Source organism: Festucalex cinctus, chromosome 1 (genome assembly GCF_051991245.1).
Source record: "Festucalex cinctus isolate MCC-2025b chromosome 1, RoL_Fcin_1.0, whole genome shotgun sequence".
NCBI lineage: Eukaryota > Metazoa > Chordata > Actinopteri > Syngnathiformes > Syngnathidae > Festucalex > Festucalex cinctus.
The window spans coordinates 11,121,561-11,134,944 of NC_135411.1; the positions used below are offsets into that span (position 1 = coordinate 11,121,561).

General features: G+C 39.6%; 1 protein-coding gene across 2 annotated transcripts in view; it reads left to right on the forward strand.

Moving 5' to 3' along the window:
* The window catches only part of tep1 (telomerase-associated protein 1), a 43,528-nt gene that overhangs the window by 27,132 nt on the left and 3,012 nt on the right, over positions 1 to 13,384 (forward strand). For both annotated transcript variants that reach the window (XM_077515818.1, XM_077515809.1), the window contains exons 32-49: positions 782 to 896; positions 977 to 1,211; positions 1,808 to 1,925; positions 3,928 to 4,052; positions 4,118 to 4,217; positions 4,619 to 4,771; positions 5,731 to 5,946; positions 6,020 to 6,076; positions 6,771 to 6,909; positions 7,147 to 7,401; positions 9,514 to 9,665; positions 9,780 to 9,887; positions 9,974 to 10,078; positions 10,142 to 10,271; positions 10,337 to 10,416; positions 12,533 to 12,659; positions 12,829 to 12,962; positions 13,034 to 13,155. In XM_077515818.1, the coding sequence (XP_077371944.1) occupies positions 782 to 896; positions 977 to 1,211; positions 1,808 to 1,925; positions 3,928 to 4,052; positions 4,118 to 4,217; positions 4,619 to 4,771; positions 5,731 to 5,946; positions 6,020 to 6,076; positions 6,771 to 6,909; positions 7,147 to 7,401; positions 9,514 to 9,665; positions 9,780 to 9,887; positions 9,974 to 10,078; positions 10,142 to 10,271; positions 10,337 to 10,416; positions 12,533 to 12,659; positions 12,829 to 12,962; positions 13,034 to 13,155 (2,471 nt within the window). The remainder of the gene's footprint in view (positions 1 to 781; positions 897 to 976; positions 1,212 to 1,807; positions 1,926 to 3,927; positions 4,053 to 4,117; positions 4,218 to 4,618; positions 4,772 to 5,730; positions 5,947 to 6,019; positions 6,077 to 6,770; positions 6,910 to 7,146; positions 7,402 to 9,513; positions 9,666 to 9,779; positions 9,888 to 9,973; positions 10,079 to 10,141; positions 10,272 to 10,336; positions 10,417 to 12,532; positions 12,660 to 12,828; positions 12,963 to 13,033; positions 13,156 to 13,384) is intronic.

Here is a 13,384-nt window from a genome sequence, read left to right on the forward strand (position 1 = left end):
TTAACTCTACTCTAGGTTGCAATGCAGTCAAATGTGGTTTACTGGTATAGAATTGCACTGCATCATAAAAGCTGTTTCTACCAATTTTCATTAATTTTTTGCGAGTCATATTTTTCAAGATCAAGTTGTATATTTTTAGGCAAATTAGTTGGATTTTTCAAAATATTTAAAATATAATTTTTTTTCTATAAAAAAAGTTTTGTATGTGGATTTTTTTTTTCTTAGGGAAAACACTTTTGATAGCAAAGGATTTATTTTAATAAGTCATATTTTATTGGAAAAGTCAAACATTTGAGGAATCAAATCAAAAGCTGAATGAAGAAATATTTGTCATATTTTTGAGTATTTTTCCAGTAATTTTTTTTTTTTTTTTTTTTTTTTTTTTTTTTTTTTTTGGAAGCCGTATATAATCTTTTTTTTTTAGAAAGACATACCATTTTTTGAGGGGAGAAGAAAACAATTGCAAGATTTTAAAAATACCTGTCTATATATTTTTAAAATAAGTTGGATAAATTTTACCAGAAAAGACATTTGTTTGAGGAAAAAGTTTATGGAGAGTAGTTGCATATTTGTGCAAGAGTTTGTATATATGCTGGAAAAAAAAAAAAAAAAGGTGGATTCATATTTTTGTAGAAAACTAGAGAGGAAAAAAAAAAAGTTTTGATGAGTGGGTAGAGGGTGTTGTGTATATATTTGAAGTGATTTTTTTTTTTTTTTTTTTTTTTTTTTTTTTTTTTTTTTTTTTTTTTTAAAGTCAATATTTTATTTATTTTCTGCATAGATACAAAGTGAGGAGCTGGAGGCACTGCATTCACTGCTCTCCAGCTATGACTTCATGTACGCTAATGTACGGAACAATCTGCTGCACCACCTGCTGGACATCTATAACCAGCACGGTGAGTTGTCAGTGTCCAACGCCTTGCCTTAAACCCATATGATTTTAATATTTGTGCTCATTATTCTTGCTTCACCGCAGATAAGAAGTCATCCCCATTAACCAGCGGCCAACGAGCGGCCATGGATGACTGTCGAGCTTTCCTGAAGCGCCACGCCACCGTTCTCTCCCGCTGGCCAGGGTTGTTCGTCCAACAGGCCCTCAACGAACCACCTGATACCCCCGCTCACTCCTGGGCCCGAGGCCTGCTGATTAGCGGCAGAGTGCGGGCGATGGAGTGGATCAACAATAACCATCTAAGCTTTACGCAGAGCAGGTATAGCAGACAGCTCAATCTGCTCAGTGACTACGGTTGACTTTCAAAATTAGATTTCTCGTTTAGAATAATTTTATATTTGGGAACATTTTGAGTCCAAAGTGTTGCATAATGAAACTTATATGATCTTAAAATAGTCTTAGTGTTGTTACATCTTATTAGATTTAATCAAAGTGGCCTCCATAACTTATATACTTATATTCTTACATTTGATCAAAAAATAAATAAATACTGATCATAGTGGCCTTAAAGGTCTCAGGAAAGGTTACTTGTTTGTTAATGGAGCTATCAAACAAATTAAAATAGATTTTATCAGTGTTTTTTTTTTTTTTTAATTGTTGAAAACTATTGAATGAAGTAATAAAAAAACATTAAAAGTACAGTTTATTAAAAATGCTTACATTTATTTGATTAAATGGGCTTTAAAAATGGTTACGGATTTGAAGTGGCCATTTAAAAGTAGAATATTATCAAACTAAAAGGACCTATAAAAGGTCAAATTTGATAGAAGTTGTCTAAATGTGGAAAAAAAACTTAGCCACACGGCAACATAAACGAAATTTGACAATGTGCTATGTGTGTGGTTCATGTTGCAGTCAGGTGGTGTCCACCTTCTCCTCTGAGCCTACCTGCTTGGCAGTGGGCTGCAACGGAGAGATGGTGGTTGGGACCGGACAGGGAACTTTGCATTTCATCAATGCAAACACAGGACAGGTACAAAGACACCTAATGCCAATGTCATACTACGCGATTTTTTTGTCTTACACGACAGTTGCGCTGTCACATTACACGACAAACTCGCTCCGTGTCATGGACGGGGCGGCGTGTAGTCACACTACACGTCTGAACGCGACAAGACACCAGCCGATCATCGCGTGTTGTCTTGCCAAGAGAGACGCGTCGGCCACTGTTTGTCGGGGAGGTGGGACCAAAAAAAAAAAAAAAGCATGGACAGGAAGTGTTTGCGTGAATGGAGCACGCATGGGACAAGTGTGATATGAGCGCATAATGCGCATTGCTTGCGCCCCCTGCTCCTCAGTAGTGTTTAAAATATGATTTAGTAGCCAACACTGTATTTTAATTTATTTAGGCCTACATGCGCCGGGATAATTATAGCTGATTTTGTTAATTAATTTGCGGGATGACATCTTGTTTTATTATTTTATCAAGCACTAAAATATTATATTGTTTGAGTAATTTTTACTGCTTCATTTATTCATATTTGACTTGTTTTAGTACGGTGCATTGGATTGTAGGCCACTCACTCCGAGGGGGGAAAATTTCAAGTGAGAGTGGGTGACAGTTAAGGCGGCGAGGCCTGGCCCGACTATATAAAAATGTGATCGATCCTCACTAAATATGTGCCCATCTCATATGCCCAAATTTCTGAAATTATTAGAACAGTCACAATATATTTTGGTCCTCTATTCACGTCACCGTTGCCTGACGGGTTGCACGGATGCGTGCGCGCTCCATGCAGCCGCAGCGCTGTAGCGGGGCGCTTTTTTTTTTCGTTTTGTTTTTTTTCCCCCCCCCCTCGAGATGCACCATGGCCCCATCCCATGAACTATCCAGGGGATAAATAAATAAATACATAAACGAATAAATAAACAAATGTATACATAAATAAATAGAGCTATAAATTGCTGTTCAGTGTGTGATTGACGTTTCGCTCCCTCTCCCTATTGGTCAATGCTGTGGAACCAAACGGACGACGTCGTAGGTATGTCACATTACGAGCAAAAATTCTACTTTCGTCGTGATGGTCGTGAACCGTCCCGGACAACCGGCGACCAGTCGTTGAACGTGTCACATTACACGGGCGACGCTACGTCAAGACAACCCAAAATCCTTTACGACATGCCCCGTTTGTCCGCGACACGTCGGTCGGGCTGAAATCGGGCTGTTTTCGTGTAGTCTGACATCGGCATAAAATCACATCTTGTAAAACCTGCGTTACTTCTGAAGATGGCATTTAGCTTACAGCTGCGTCATCAGACTGCTTTCGGGATTTGATTTGAAATTGGCATTAGCTATACTTTTTCCACAATTAACTCATTTGCTCCCAAAAAAACGTATAAATGTTTAAATGTATTGTCCTAAAGACGTATTTATAAGTTTGTTTTGTTTTTGTTTTTTAATGCTAGAGCATACAGAATACTTTGACGCAGCCTCTCAACTGCAGACCACAAGTGAAAAATGGTAATTACAAAAACGGCCAGGAGTTGGCAGCAGAGTATAATAGATCAACCAGAGCCATGATGAAAACAAGCTGTTTCCCCACAATTCTAAGCAGATTTGTGACTAATAACGAAACTTAGCCATATTCTAATGCTATATTCTGCAAAACGGAAACAAATAGAAATATACATTTTTTTTCCTGATTCAAGTCAAGTAAGAGACTCTAATCTTTCTTTGGTAGATTCCATGTTTTTATCGCAATAGAACAAAATATTCTGTGGGCCTTGCACAATCAGTCAAAATCCAGGAAAACAATTGAGCGAATTGGGTGGGTTACTTCAGTGAAAATGGTTGGGAATGAATGCGTTAAGGTTGTCAAATTTGCTAAATCTGACGAATTTTCATGATTTCTGACAAGGATAGTATCCTGAATAGTGAATACCGATTCTTCTTAATACTGTAATTAAGACGGATGTGTCCTCACATTGTTAAATCTGAATCGTAAAACCTTATTTCCTCTGTCACACCCGGACAGGAAGTGAAGTCGCTGGTAAGCACTTGCGACGGTATCTCTAGCTGCATCCTACTCAAGGACGGGCGCCTCGCCACGACCTCCTTTGATGGCCAAATCGAGATCTGGGACGTTGCCAACGGTTGTCGGTGAGTGACCTCTCACGAACAAATGCAGACGTCAGGTCAAATTTAATAGTCTTGGCCATTCGCAGGATGTCCCTCATTAAGGGCCACACTAACGTGATAACGGCCAGCGACAGCACCACCGACAAGAAGCACCTGGCCACCGCATCACTGGATTTCACTCTAAAAGTTAGTTACAGTGTTCCCTCGTTTTCCGCTGGAGTTAGGTTCCAAAAAATACCCGCAATAAATGAAATCCGCGAAGTAGTTAGCTTTATGTTTTACAACTCTTATAAATGTTTTAAAGCTCTAAAATCCCCGACCGCACAATTTATACACTTTTCTCATTGAGGCATTTTCATGTTCTCACATTTTTCTCTTGTTCAAACATTGACAATGTTCAAACCTTCATAAATTTTATAAAATGGGTATATTACTTTAAAAAAATATGCAAAATTGCACTTAAAAAAAAATCTGCGATACAGCGAGACCACGAAAAGTGAACCGCGTTATAGCGAGGGAAGACTGTACATGTACTTTTAACGATCCGTCTCTGTGCTATCATTGATCGACGAACTTGCACTCGTCAGGTGTGGTCATCTGCCAAAGGTCATGAGGTGGCACTTCTGCCCAGTGAAAGCCCTCTGAACTGCGTTACCTTCGACCCCGAGGATCGCCTGCTAGCTGCCGGCTGCTGGGACGGGAAGGTCGTCGTGTGGAATTGGCTCCAGGATAACACACTTGTGAGTCGCTGCTCAGTATATCTAACTGTTCAGGGTGTGTATTTTTTTTGTTTTTAATTATTTTATTTTTTTTATTTAAATGTACCATTTATCGGATCAAACACTCTTACATGCTACTCCATTTTCACATCTTCTCTCCGCTCCTCAACTTTAACAGTAGGGATTTCACGATAAGGGCAATATCGTGATATTAAAACTGCCACAATATTGTTGTCGTCATGTTCACAATATTTAAAAGGAACACATCTGTTAAAAAAAAAAAGTCAGGTTGATTTCCATTTGTGCTGATATAGCACCCTCTAGTGGCTATTTCATTAGTGCAATTTAATTTTATTAGGGATGTTTTGGCCTTCCATGTTTAAAAATCTATGCTAATTGTCAGATGAAGGGGAACCTAATTTGCTTGTGAAGCGATCAATGTGTGCTTGCATTAGCAAGAAAAAGCCTCACTGTTATTAGAGATTGTAGGTGGCTTATATGCATTGCTGTTATGTACAAAAGCACAATATTGTGCTTTTTTTTTTTTTTTTTTAGTATGAGGTTATGAGCTTTTTTTTTTTTTTTTTTTAAACAATATTGTGATCTTTCTTAAATATCGCCAATGCCTCCATAATATCGTGATAATTATCGTATCGTGAACTTCATATCGTGATAATATCTTATCGTGATGTTTGGATATCGTTACATCTCTATTTAACAGTACCCTCTGGTTAGGGCATTAGGCCAAACATAATGACAGCCAATCAGTGTCCACTTCCGGGTAGATTTGACTATTGTATCCACCAGTAATTTTGCTCAGAGGCCTTTAAAATGACCTAAATTTTTGGGGGAAAAAATGTCGTAAAACTGTTTCAGTTTAAGCAAAGTGCCATTGAGAAAACTTGATTTGCTTTTAAAAAAAAAAAAATGTAAAAAGTTGTTTTTGAAAAGTGTGTAACTATTACGTTCTATTCCGACAGTGGCTGAGCGGCCACAGCCGCTCAGTGCGTAGCCTGTCCTTCTCGCCGTCGTCATCGTCCACTCTGTGCTCGGGATCTGTGTCTGGGGAAGTGCGTGTGTGGTCTGTGGACACCTCCAACTGTGTGGGATGCTTCCCGGCGCACGCCGGGGCCACTGATGCCCTCACCTTCCTCGACCAGGGCCGCTTGCTGCTCACCGCCGGCTCTGATCACATGGTGGGTACATCAAAATGGCTACTGCGTTGTTGCACTTGCAAAGAGGATAAGATGATTTAATTTTCCTAAACAGCTCCAGCTGTGGTCGGGTGGACTTGGACGCTCAGTCGGCACTTTAAAGAGACAACATGTAAGTTTGTTTGTCACCTCCACTTGGGAGTATTTCACAATATGAGCTGTCACTTGGCTGATGTATTATTATTTTTTTGTTAGTTTTAATCTGTGAACAAAAGTTTGCCATACAAGCCCTTATATGGTGGCAGCGAACTTCACAACAAGCAGCAATTTATTTGGGAGTGAATGGTTTTTCACAAAAGAGGCCAAGTGCATGGTTTAAGAGGCACTCAAAGTACAAGTGTACTGTAAAAACAAAGAACACACACAACAGAATTGCTCATTTTAAACTTTGCCAGATGGAAGTTCACTAGCTTAATGCTAACCCATAATGGGAAAAGCCATAGGCCTGCTAACAAGTAGAATTTAAATTAGCATTAGCATTATAAACAACTTGGATGTGTACACAATTGCTAGCAACACATGCAGACATAGCACAAAATAATTGCATATATTCTTTATCCTCCATGAAAATTGGCAAATATTCTGCATCTTGAGACTTGCGTATGTTTAGTCTTGATGGTTTCTAGAATTGCGATATGATCATAGTGGTAATAAAAGGTGGCTTACATCAGGTAAATCCCCAGTGAAGGCCCAGCTTCTAAATGCACAGCCTAGCACTGACAAGTTAGTCATATCAACCTATCAACTCCTGAAAAGAAGCTAATGTGAGTCTAGCATTTCACTCTTTTTATCCACGCTTCCTTCAGGGCGAACAGGAGCCTCCTCACAAGAAGAGCAAGTGCGACACCTCGGCAGAGGCCGGGGTGCTGTGTGCGGCAGTCAACGGCGATTACGTTGCCGTGGGTTACAGTGGCGACGGCTTCAAGCTCTTCTGCCTCAGCTCGAGTGGGTTTCATGTGCCAGAACACACACAGACTTAAAACAGGCAGAAAATTTAACTTGACATTTGAGTTCAGGCAGTATCAGAATAAAATATGAGACTTGATTAAAAAGGCAATTTGACTAAAAAATATAAGAATATTGGGAACAATCGCTCAATAGTTTGAAGTCATCTCTAATTTCAGGCAGGCCCTGAAGGCAGCACCAGATTTCAGATGGTCCTTGAACTTCATCTTTTGACAGGTGAAATGATTTGGGACTCTGGCCTTTTCCGCCTGAGTGTGCCCTCCCTGCTGTGGGTATGCGCGGACGCCGCGTCCGCTGATGCATTGCCGCTGCTGTTGTCCACGGGGCATGACAAACGGGTGCGGCTGTGGCAGAGGCAACTTGGGGAGGACGGAGTGTTGACGGGCCTGCAGATGACGGAAATGTTTGGCATGCAGTTTGGCATCATTCACGCCATGGCGCATAACGCTACTTACCTGGCCACCGCATCAGGTGAGAAACAAACTAGATGGGTATATTTGGAATGTCATGAGTAGACCCATGAAAAAAGAACCTGTGCCCAAAAATATGCAAATTTTGTATGATGATTTGAAGGTTTCTCTTTTTTTTGTATAACTGTATAGCTACTTTTGCATTCCCCTGTATACTAGAGCGTTTGTTCTCAAACTGTTTTACTTAGTATCACCTAAAAAAAAATACTTGGCTCCTCTGCCATAATCAGCAGCTTTAAAGGGATACTTGACTCATTGAGCCATTTTCAGCGGTGAAGTTATTTTGTCCAGAATTAATTTTATAACTTCATTGTTTTTGATGTACAATTAATACCTTTAAAAACTTTTTTCCCCACTTGCTGTCGACTGACATCACCGACCATTGGACCAATCATGGCTCACTTGTTTTCTGGGTTTGGTCAGTAAACTGAGCCATGATTGGCCGTTACCGACTTCCTCAGCACAGGTGATGTCATTTTCAGTCGACAGCAAGTGGAAAAATTAGTTTTTGAAGATATTAATTGCACATGTAAAATAATGAAGTTATCACATTAATTATAGACAAAAATATTTGTCTATAATGAATTACTTTTTGCTGCTGAAAATGGCTCAATGAGTCACGTACCCCTTTAAAATGCAGTAATGTCTGAGTGTTCATCAAAAACGTTTTTTGTTTTTTTAAATCTTAAAATATATTTATTGTTGTGAACATTAAAACTGCAACAATTGAGTTAAATACAGTATAGGAAAATGGGAAAAGTACTTAAAGGGATCGTTCGGCTTTTTTAACATGAATCTCAATTTGATCCTCACCTCCCGTGTGTGCGATCAGCACTGAGTTACCCCTGACAGCGTTCGGTGACACCAGTTCTGGTTCGGCGTTGGACGAGAGGAAAATAGTCCAGCATGCTGGCTGGGGTCTCGGAAATAACGCGTTTTTCTTCTAAAAACTATTTGTTTTCAAAAGCGTGATACATTTCCATCACAATACTCTTTTCTGAATAAAGTCAGACGCCATTACCGCCAGCCACTACTTTTCTGTTCGTTCGTATCACTGCGCGGCGCCCTGTAGAACGCTAACCGACGCACTGCAGCCAGCTAGCTGATACTTCCGCCGAAAAGGCAAACTTCGGGCGGAAGTATCAGCTAGCTGGCTGCAGTGCGTCGGTTAGCGTTCTACAGGGCGCCGCGCAGTGATACGAACGAACAGAAAAGTAGTGGCTGGCGGTAATGGCGTCTGACTTTATTCAGAAAAGAGTATTGTGATGGAAATGTATCACGCTTTTGAAAACAAATAGTTTTTAGAAGAAAAACGCTTTATTTCCGAGACCCCAGCCAGCTTGCTGTACTATTTTCCTCTCGTCCAACGCCGAACCAGAACTGGTGTCACCGAACGCTGTCAGGGGTAAGTCAGTGCTGATCGCACACACGGGAGGTGAGGATCAAATTGAGATTCATGTTAAAAAAGCCGAACGATCCCTTTAAAATTAAATGCAATTGTAGTGTACTTCAAAGGTATAACTTAACTTAACTGTACTTTTATAAATGTACTGTAGCCTACCTGAGAAGTAAAAAAGTTGATCTCTGTGTTTTCCCGCTGGGGTTAGGTTCCAAAAATACCCACAACAAATGAAATCCGCAAAGTAGCTAGCTTTGTTTTACATTTACTATAAATGTTTTAAGGCTGTAAAATCCCTCACCCCTCAGTTTATACATTTTTCTCATCGAGGCATTTACCTCTTCACATTCCTCCCTTGTTTAAACACTCAATGTTCAACCTTTCATAAATTGGATATAATAGGTACATTACTGGAAAAATTACTGGACAAAAAAAATCTGCAATACAGCGAGACCGCAAAAAGTGAACTGCATTATAGCGAGGGAACAATGTATTTAGATAGATGGGCTTGTATGTACGCTTCAAAACGTTAATTCAGTGATTCTTTAGTGTACCACTAGAGAGCAATTTCATAATTATATAGTACAGTACGTTTTCTGCATTGAGTGTGAACAGAACAGGGCAGCAAAATTTGATACTTGCTAGAAAATACAAGATGTTTGGCTGAACTGTATTGATGAAATAACTGTACTGATTTTGTCTGGCGAACAACAGATGACCGCAGTATATTCCTGTGGCTTCTGAGCCAGTTGAGTGAGTACAATTCAGAGCCCCCTGCTGGCCTGCTCAAGAGCCACAGCGGTGGGGTCACCTGCCTGGCCTTCAGCCCTGATGGTGGACAGCTGCTGTCCGGTGGGAAAGACAAAGTATGAACAAGTGTCTGAACTTCAAGCCTGCATAAATATATATATGCTCAGTCAATCATTTGAATAAATATAGAGTCATTACATATTGTCACTAGTACTTTGTGTGTTTTGCAGGCTCTGGTAGTGTGGGACATGACCTTGACACCTCCTGGTCTTTCTAAAGTGCTCCCGGCCTTCCACAGAGACTGGATCACTGGCTGTGTTTGGACTCCAGACTGTGTGGTGAGCCGTTTAAAGTGCTTTAACATTGAGCGATGTTTTGTCATTGTCCCGTCTTTCTTGAAAAATATGTATTTGTTGATCGTTAGATAAGCTCATCAAATGATGGCAGACTTTGCTTATGGGACGTGGAGACCGCTCAGAGCCTGCGAGAGATCACCTGGACAAGTCCTCTCACATCCGTCTGTTGCCTGGTGAGACTCCTCCGACGTTAAGTGTCCCTGCATGCGTCTTACTGGCTTTGCGTGCACCTGCAGGGGCCGTACGTGGCGGCCGCATCCTCTGACGGCAACCTGAACGTGTGGAAGTGGGAAACCAGCATGGACATCTGCCACATTCCGGCACACGAAGGGCGGATCCACGTCTGCTCCGTCATCACTGACGCCAGTAAATATCAAGTGAAGATCATTTTCATATCGTTTTATACTTATCTTTGTATTCTTTCTTTCCAGACAAAGAAAAGAATCCGGAAGATCTCACTGTTCTCACAGCTGGCCAAGATGGAATCATGCGGCTGTGGAAGCCCTTACAGGTTTTGTATTACATTTTTGTATTCATTTATAATAATAATTGGCGCATTTAGGTGGTTTGAAGTGTATTGGGCATATGCTGTTTTTATTATTATATTTATTATATATATATTTGTGTTATTCTATTTTTAAACAAAACATCACCAATATTAATCGAAATACAGTGCCCCAAACTATTATGCACAACTTTTTTTTTCCTTTAAACAATTAAACACACAAAAATTAGCTGGTGAAGAATTTATTTATTTCTCTAATTGTTCAATTAAAATTCTGTTTTGACACAAAAAAAAAACTTTGCTGGTGAAGAATTTATTTATTGCTCTAATTGGTCATTTGTGTTTTGTTTTTTTTGTTTTTTTTAAATATTTTCATAACTCTTCTGTTGAAACATTGACTTGCAACTACCTGAATGGTACCTTTTATCATGGCCTGAGGGGTTCTGTATCGCTTTTACTGGCACTAAGCAACTTTAAGCAGGGTGGCAGGAACCCCGCCACACCAAAACCTACAAACATTGACTGCTTTGCGGCATAGGTCACTTCCTCATTTCCCATTCGTTACAAAGACTGAAAGTTGATTTGAGCATCTATGCGTGATTGGCAAAAGCTGCAAAACGTTTGTCTGAGAAGACCAAAAAGAAAAATGGAGGTTACCTTGATAAAAGGACAGTCAAGGATCAACATTAGCCAGGTTTTCACTATGGGAAATGTGGTCTTCCTTCGGGCAAAACACTACCGCTTTTGTCCACATGTTGCCGCTATAATCACAAAAACTTAGTTTCTTAGTGTTGCTTTATGTATATTTTTAATTTTGTGGTACAAATGTAATGTTCTATTTTATTTTTAATATTTTTAATTCATAAGTTTGTGTACAATATTTCTGTTTATGTAATTATTTCATGAGTAAATGTGTATTTTTAATTTAACTTTTAATTAGGGCTGCACAATATATCGAAAAAATATCGATATCGCGATATTGGCCCTTGCAATATGCATATCGCAAAGGCATGCAATAAGTTTTATACAGAATTTTATGCTTTTTATATGAATTTCACCAGTCGGATGTTAACTAAAATGTGCATCGCCATCCAATATTTGAAAATTATCAAGACATAATTACAATTAACTAAGATTACATTAAGGTTGCTTATTTTGTCGCATGAAAAATGTTTTTCTTTCATTAGATAATAAAAATGTCATTTCTTTAGGTACATGTTGAATATCGCAATAATATCGATATCGCTACGTTCGGCAAGTATAGCGCATGTTTTTCCAATATCGTGCAGCCCTACTTTTAATTTATGAATAATTTCTCTATGTAATGTTTCATGAATAAATGTGAATTTTGAATTTGTATATTTTTTAATTAATTGCTATTGATGAATAATTTCTGTTTATGTAATTATTTCATGAGTAAATTTTAATTGTATTTTTTTAAATTGCTATTTATGAATATTAATGTCACTAACTACAGTAATCCATTAAAATTCGAATTCCTCGTGCAATGGTTTTACTTTCCAGGGCTTCCTAAATAAAACAGATACTTGCATGCTTCACCTTCTTGGGAGCAATAATTATGCCCAATTTACACCAAAAAAAATAAATAAATAATAATAATAATAATAATAATGGTTTACAATGAGCACAACTCGGTGTTCCAAATGCCAAGACCTTTAGTGTGAAAGAGCAATATGAGGCCGACATTTGTTTATTAGCCAAGTTTTCACTTTAAAGGTGTATTCAAGGATCTTCTCAAAAAGTAGAAGCCAAACGTCCGTTTGTCACTTTTTAAAAAATGCAGATGGCAGACATCCTATCAACTCTCCTGCTTGTCCGCGGATGTGGGGCCGCGTGCGCATGCTTAGCTAAGAACGAGCATGCACGAAGTCGTTACGGCAGATTGATTGACGGGATCAAGAACCAATTGTTAAGATGATCCACCCGGAAGACTGAGAGACAAAAGATCCTTGAATACACCTTTAATTGCCACTTTTTTTGTTGGTCACTTCACTGGACTGGTTAAGTGTGAAATAAGTAATTGCTTGATGACTCTTATCTTGTATCGTAATTTGGAACACAGTTTACTCCAGCAAATTTTTTCCTATGCTTTGGTGCACAGGTGGAACACTTCGGCACCTTCCAGGGTCACAGTGGCGCCATTCGCAGTATCGAACACGAGGGGAGCGTCCCTGAGTTCATCACCGTGTCGGAAGATTGCTCCTTGCGAAGCTGGATGTGGGAAGCCGGTGAAGTTGGATTCATTCACAATTTTTTTTTTTTTCTTTTTTAGTGACTCATCTTAATCCTACTTTTTATGCTTACTTTACAAACAAAAAGCTGCCTCCATGGAAGTTTTGCGGACTGCCCAGTCTGCATCTTGACAAGCAAGCTTACAAAATGTTGTCGTCTATACAGAGCTGTCCCCCAGCCTGCAAGGCGCCGTCACCGCTCTCTGCTTCTCTGACTCTGATCGCCACGTGCTGCTCGCCGGCTATGAGTCCGGCCTGCTAGAGGTGTGGCAGCGCAGCCGAGTGGTCGGGAGCGTGCGGGTGAGTACGTGTTGACCATCTGACGAAGATGACGTCACACACTCACACCATATTGTATTTGTTGTTTTTAGGCTTCCGACAACAAGATTGTAGCTATTTGCTCCATGCCTAACTGCTGCTTTGCTGTTAGCTACATGGGCCATTTTGTGGACGTGTGGAAGCTAGTATGGAATCAGGAGCACAGTACCGCCAGGTAAACAGAAGAAAAAAAATTGTGTAGATACTAGGGGTGTTTCGGCAATATATCGCGAAATTACATCGCGCAATTCTCGAATCGATTCATTAGGCGGCCGAATCGATTTTTAAAATATCCATTTTTGATGGAAAAATATTCACCAAAACGTCTTAGGGTTCACACCTTAAGCATGGAGGAATGTTATATTAATGGAACATTAAGCCTTAATATTTTATTTTAATGATGT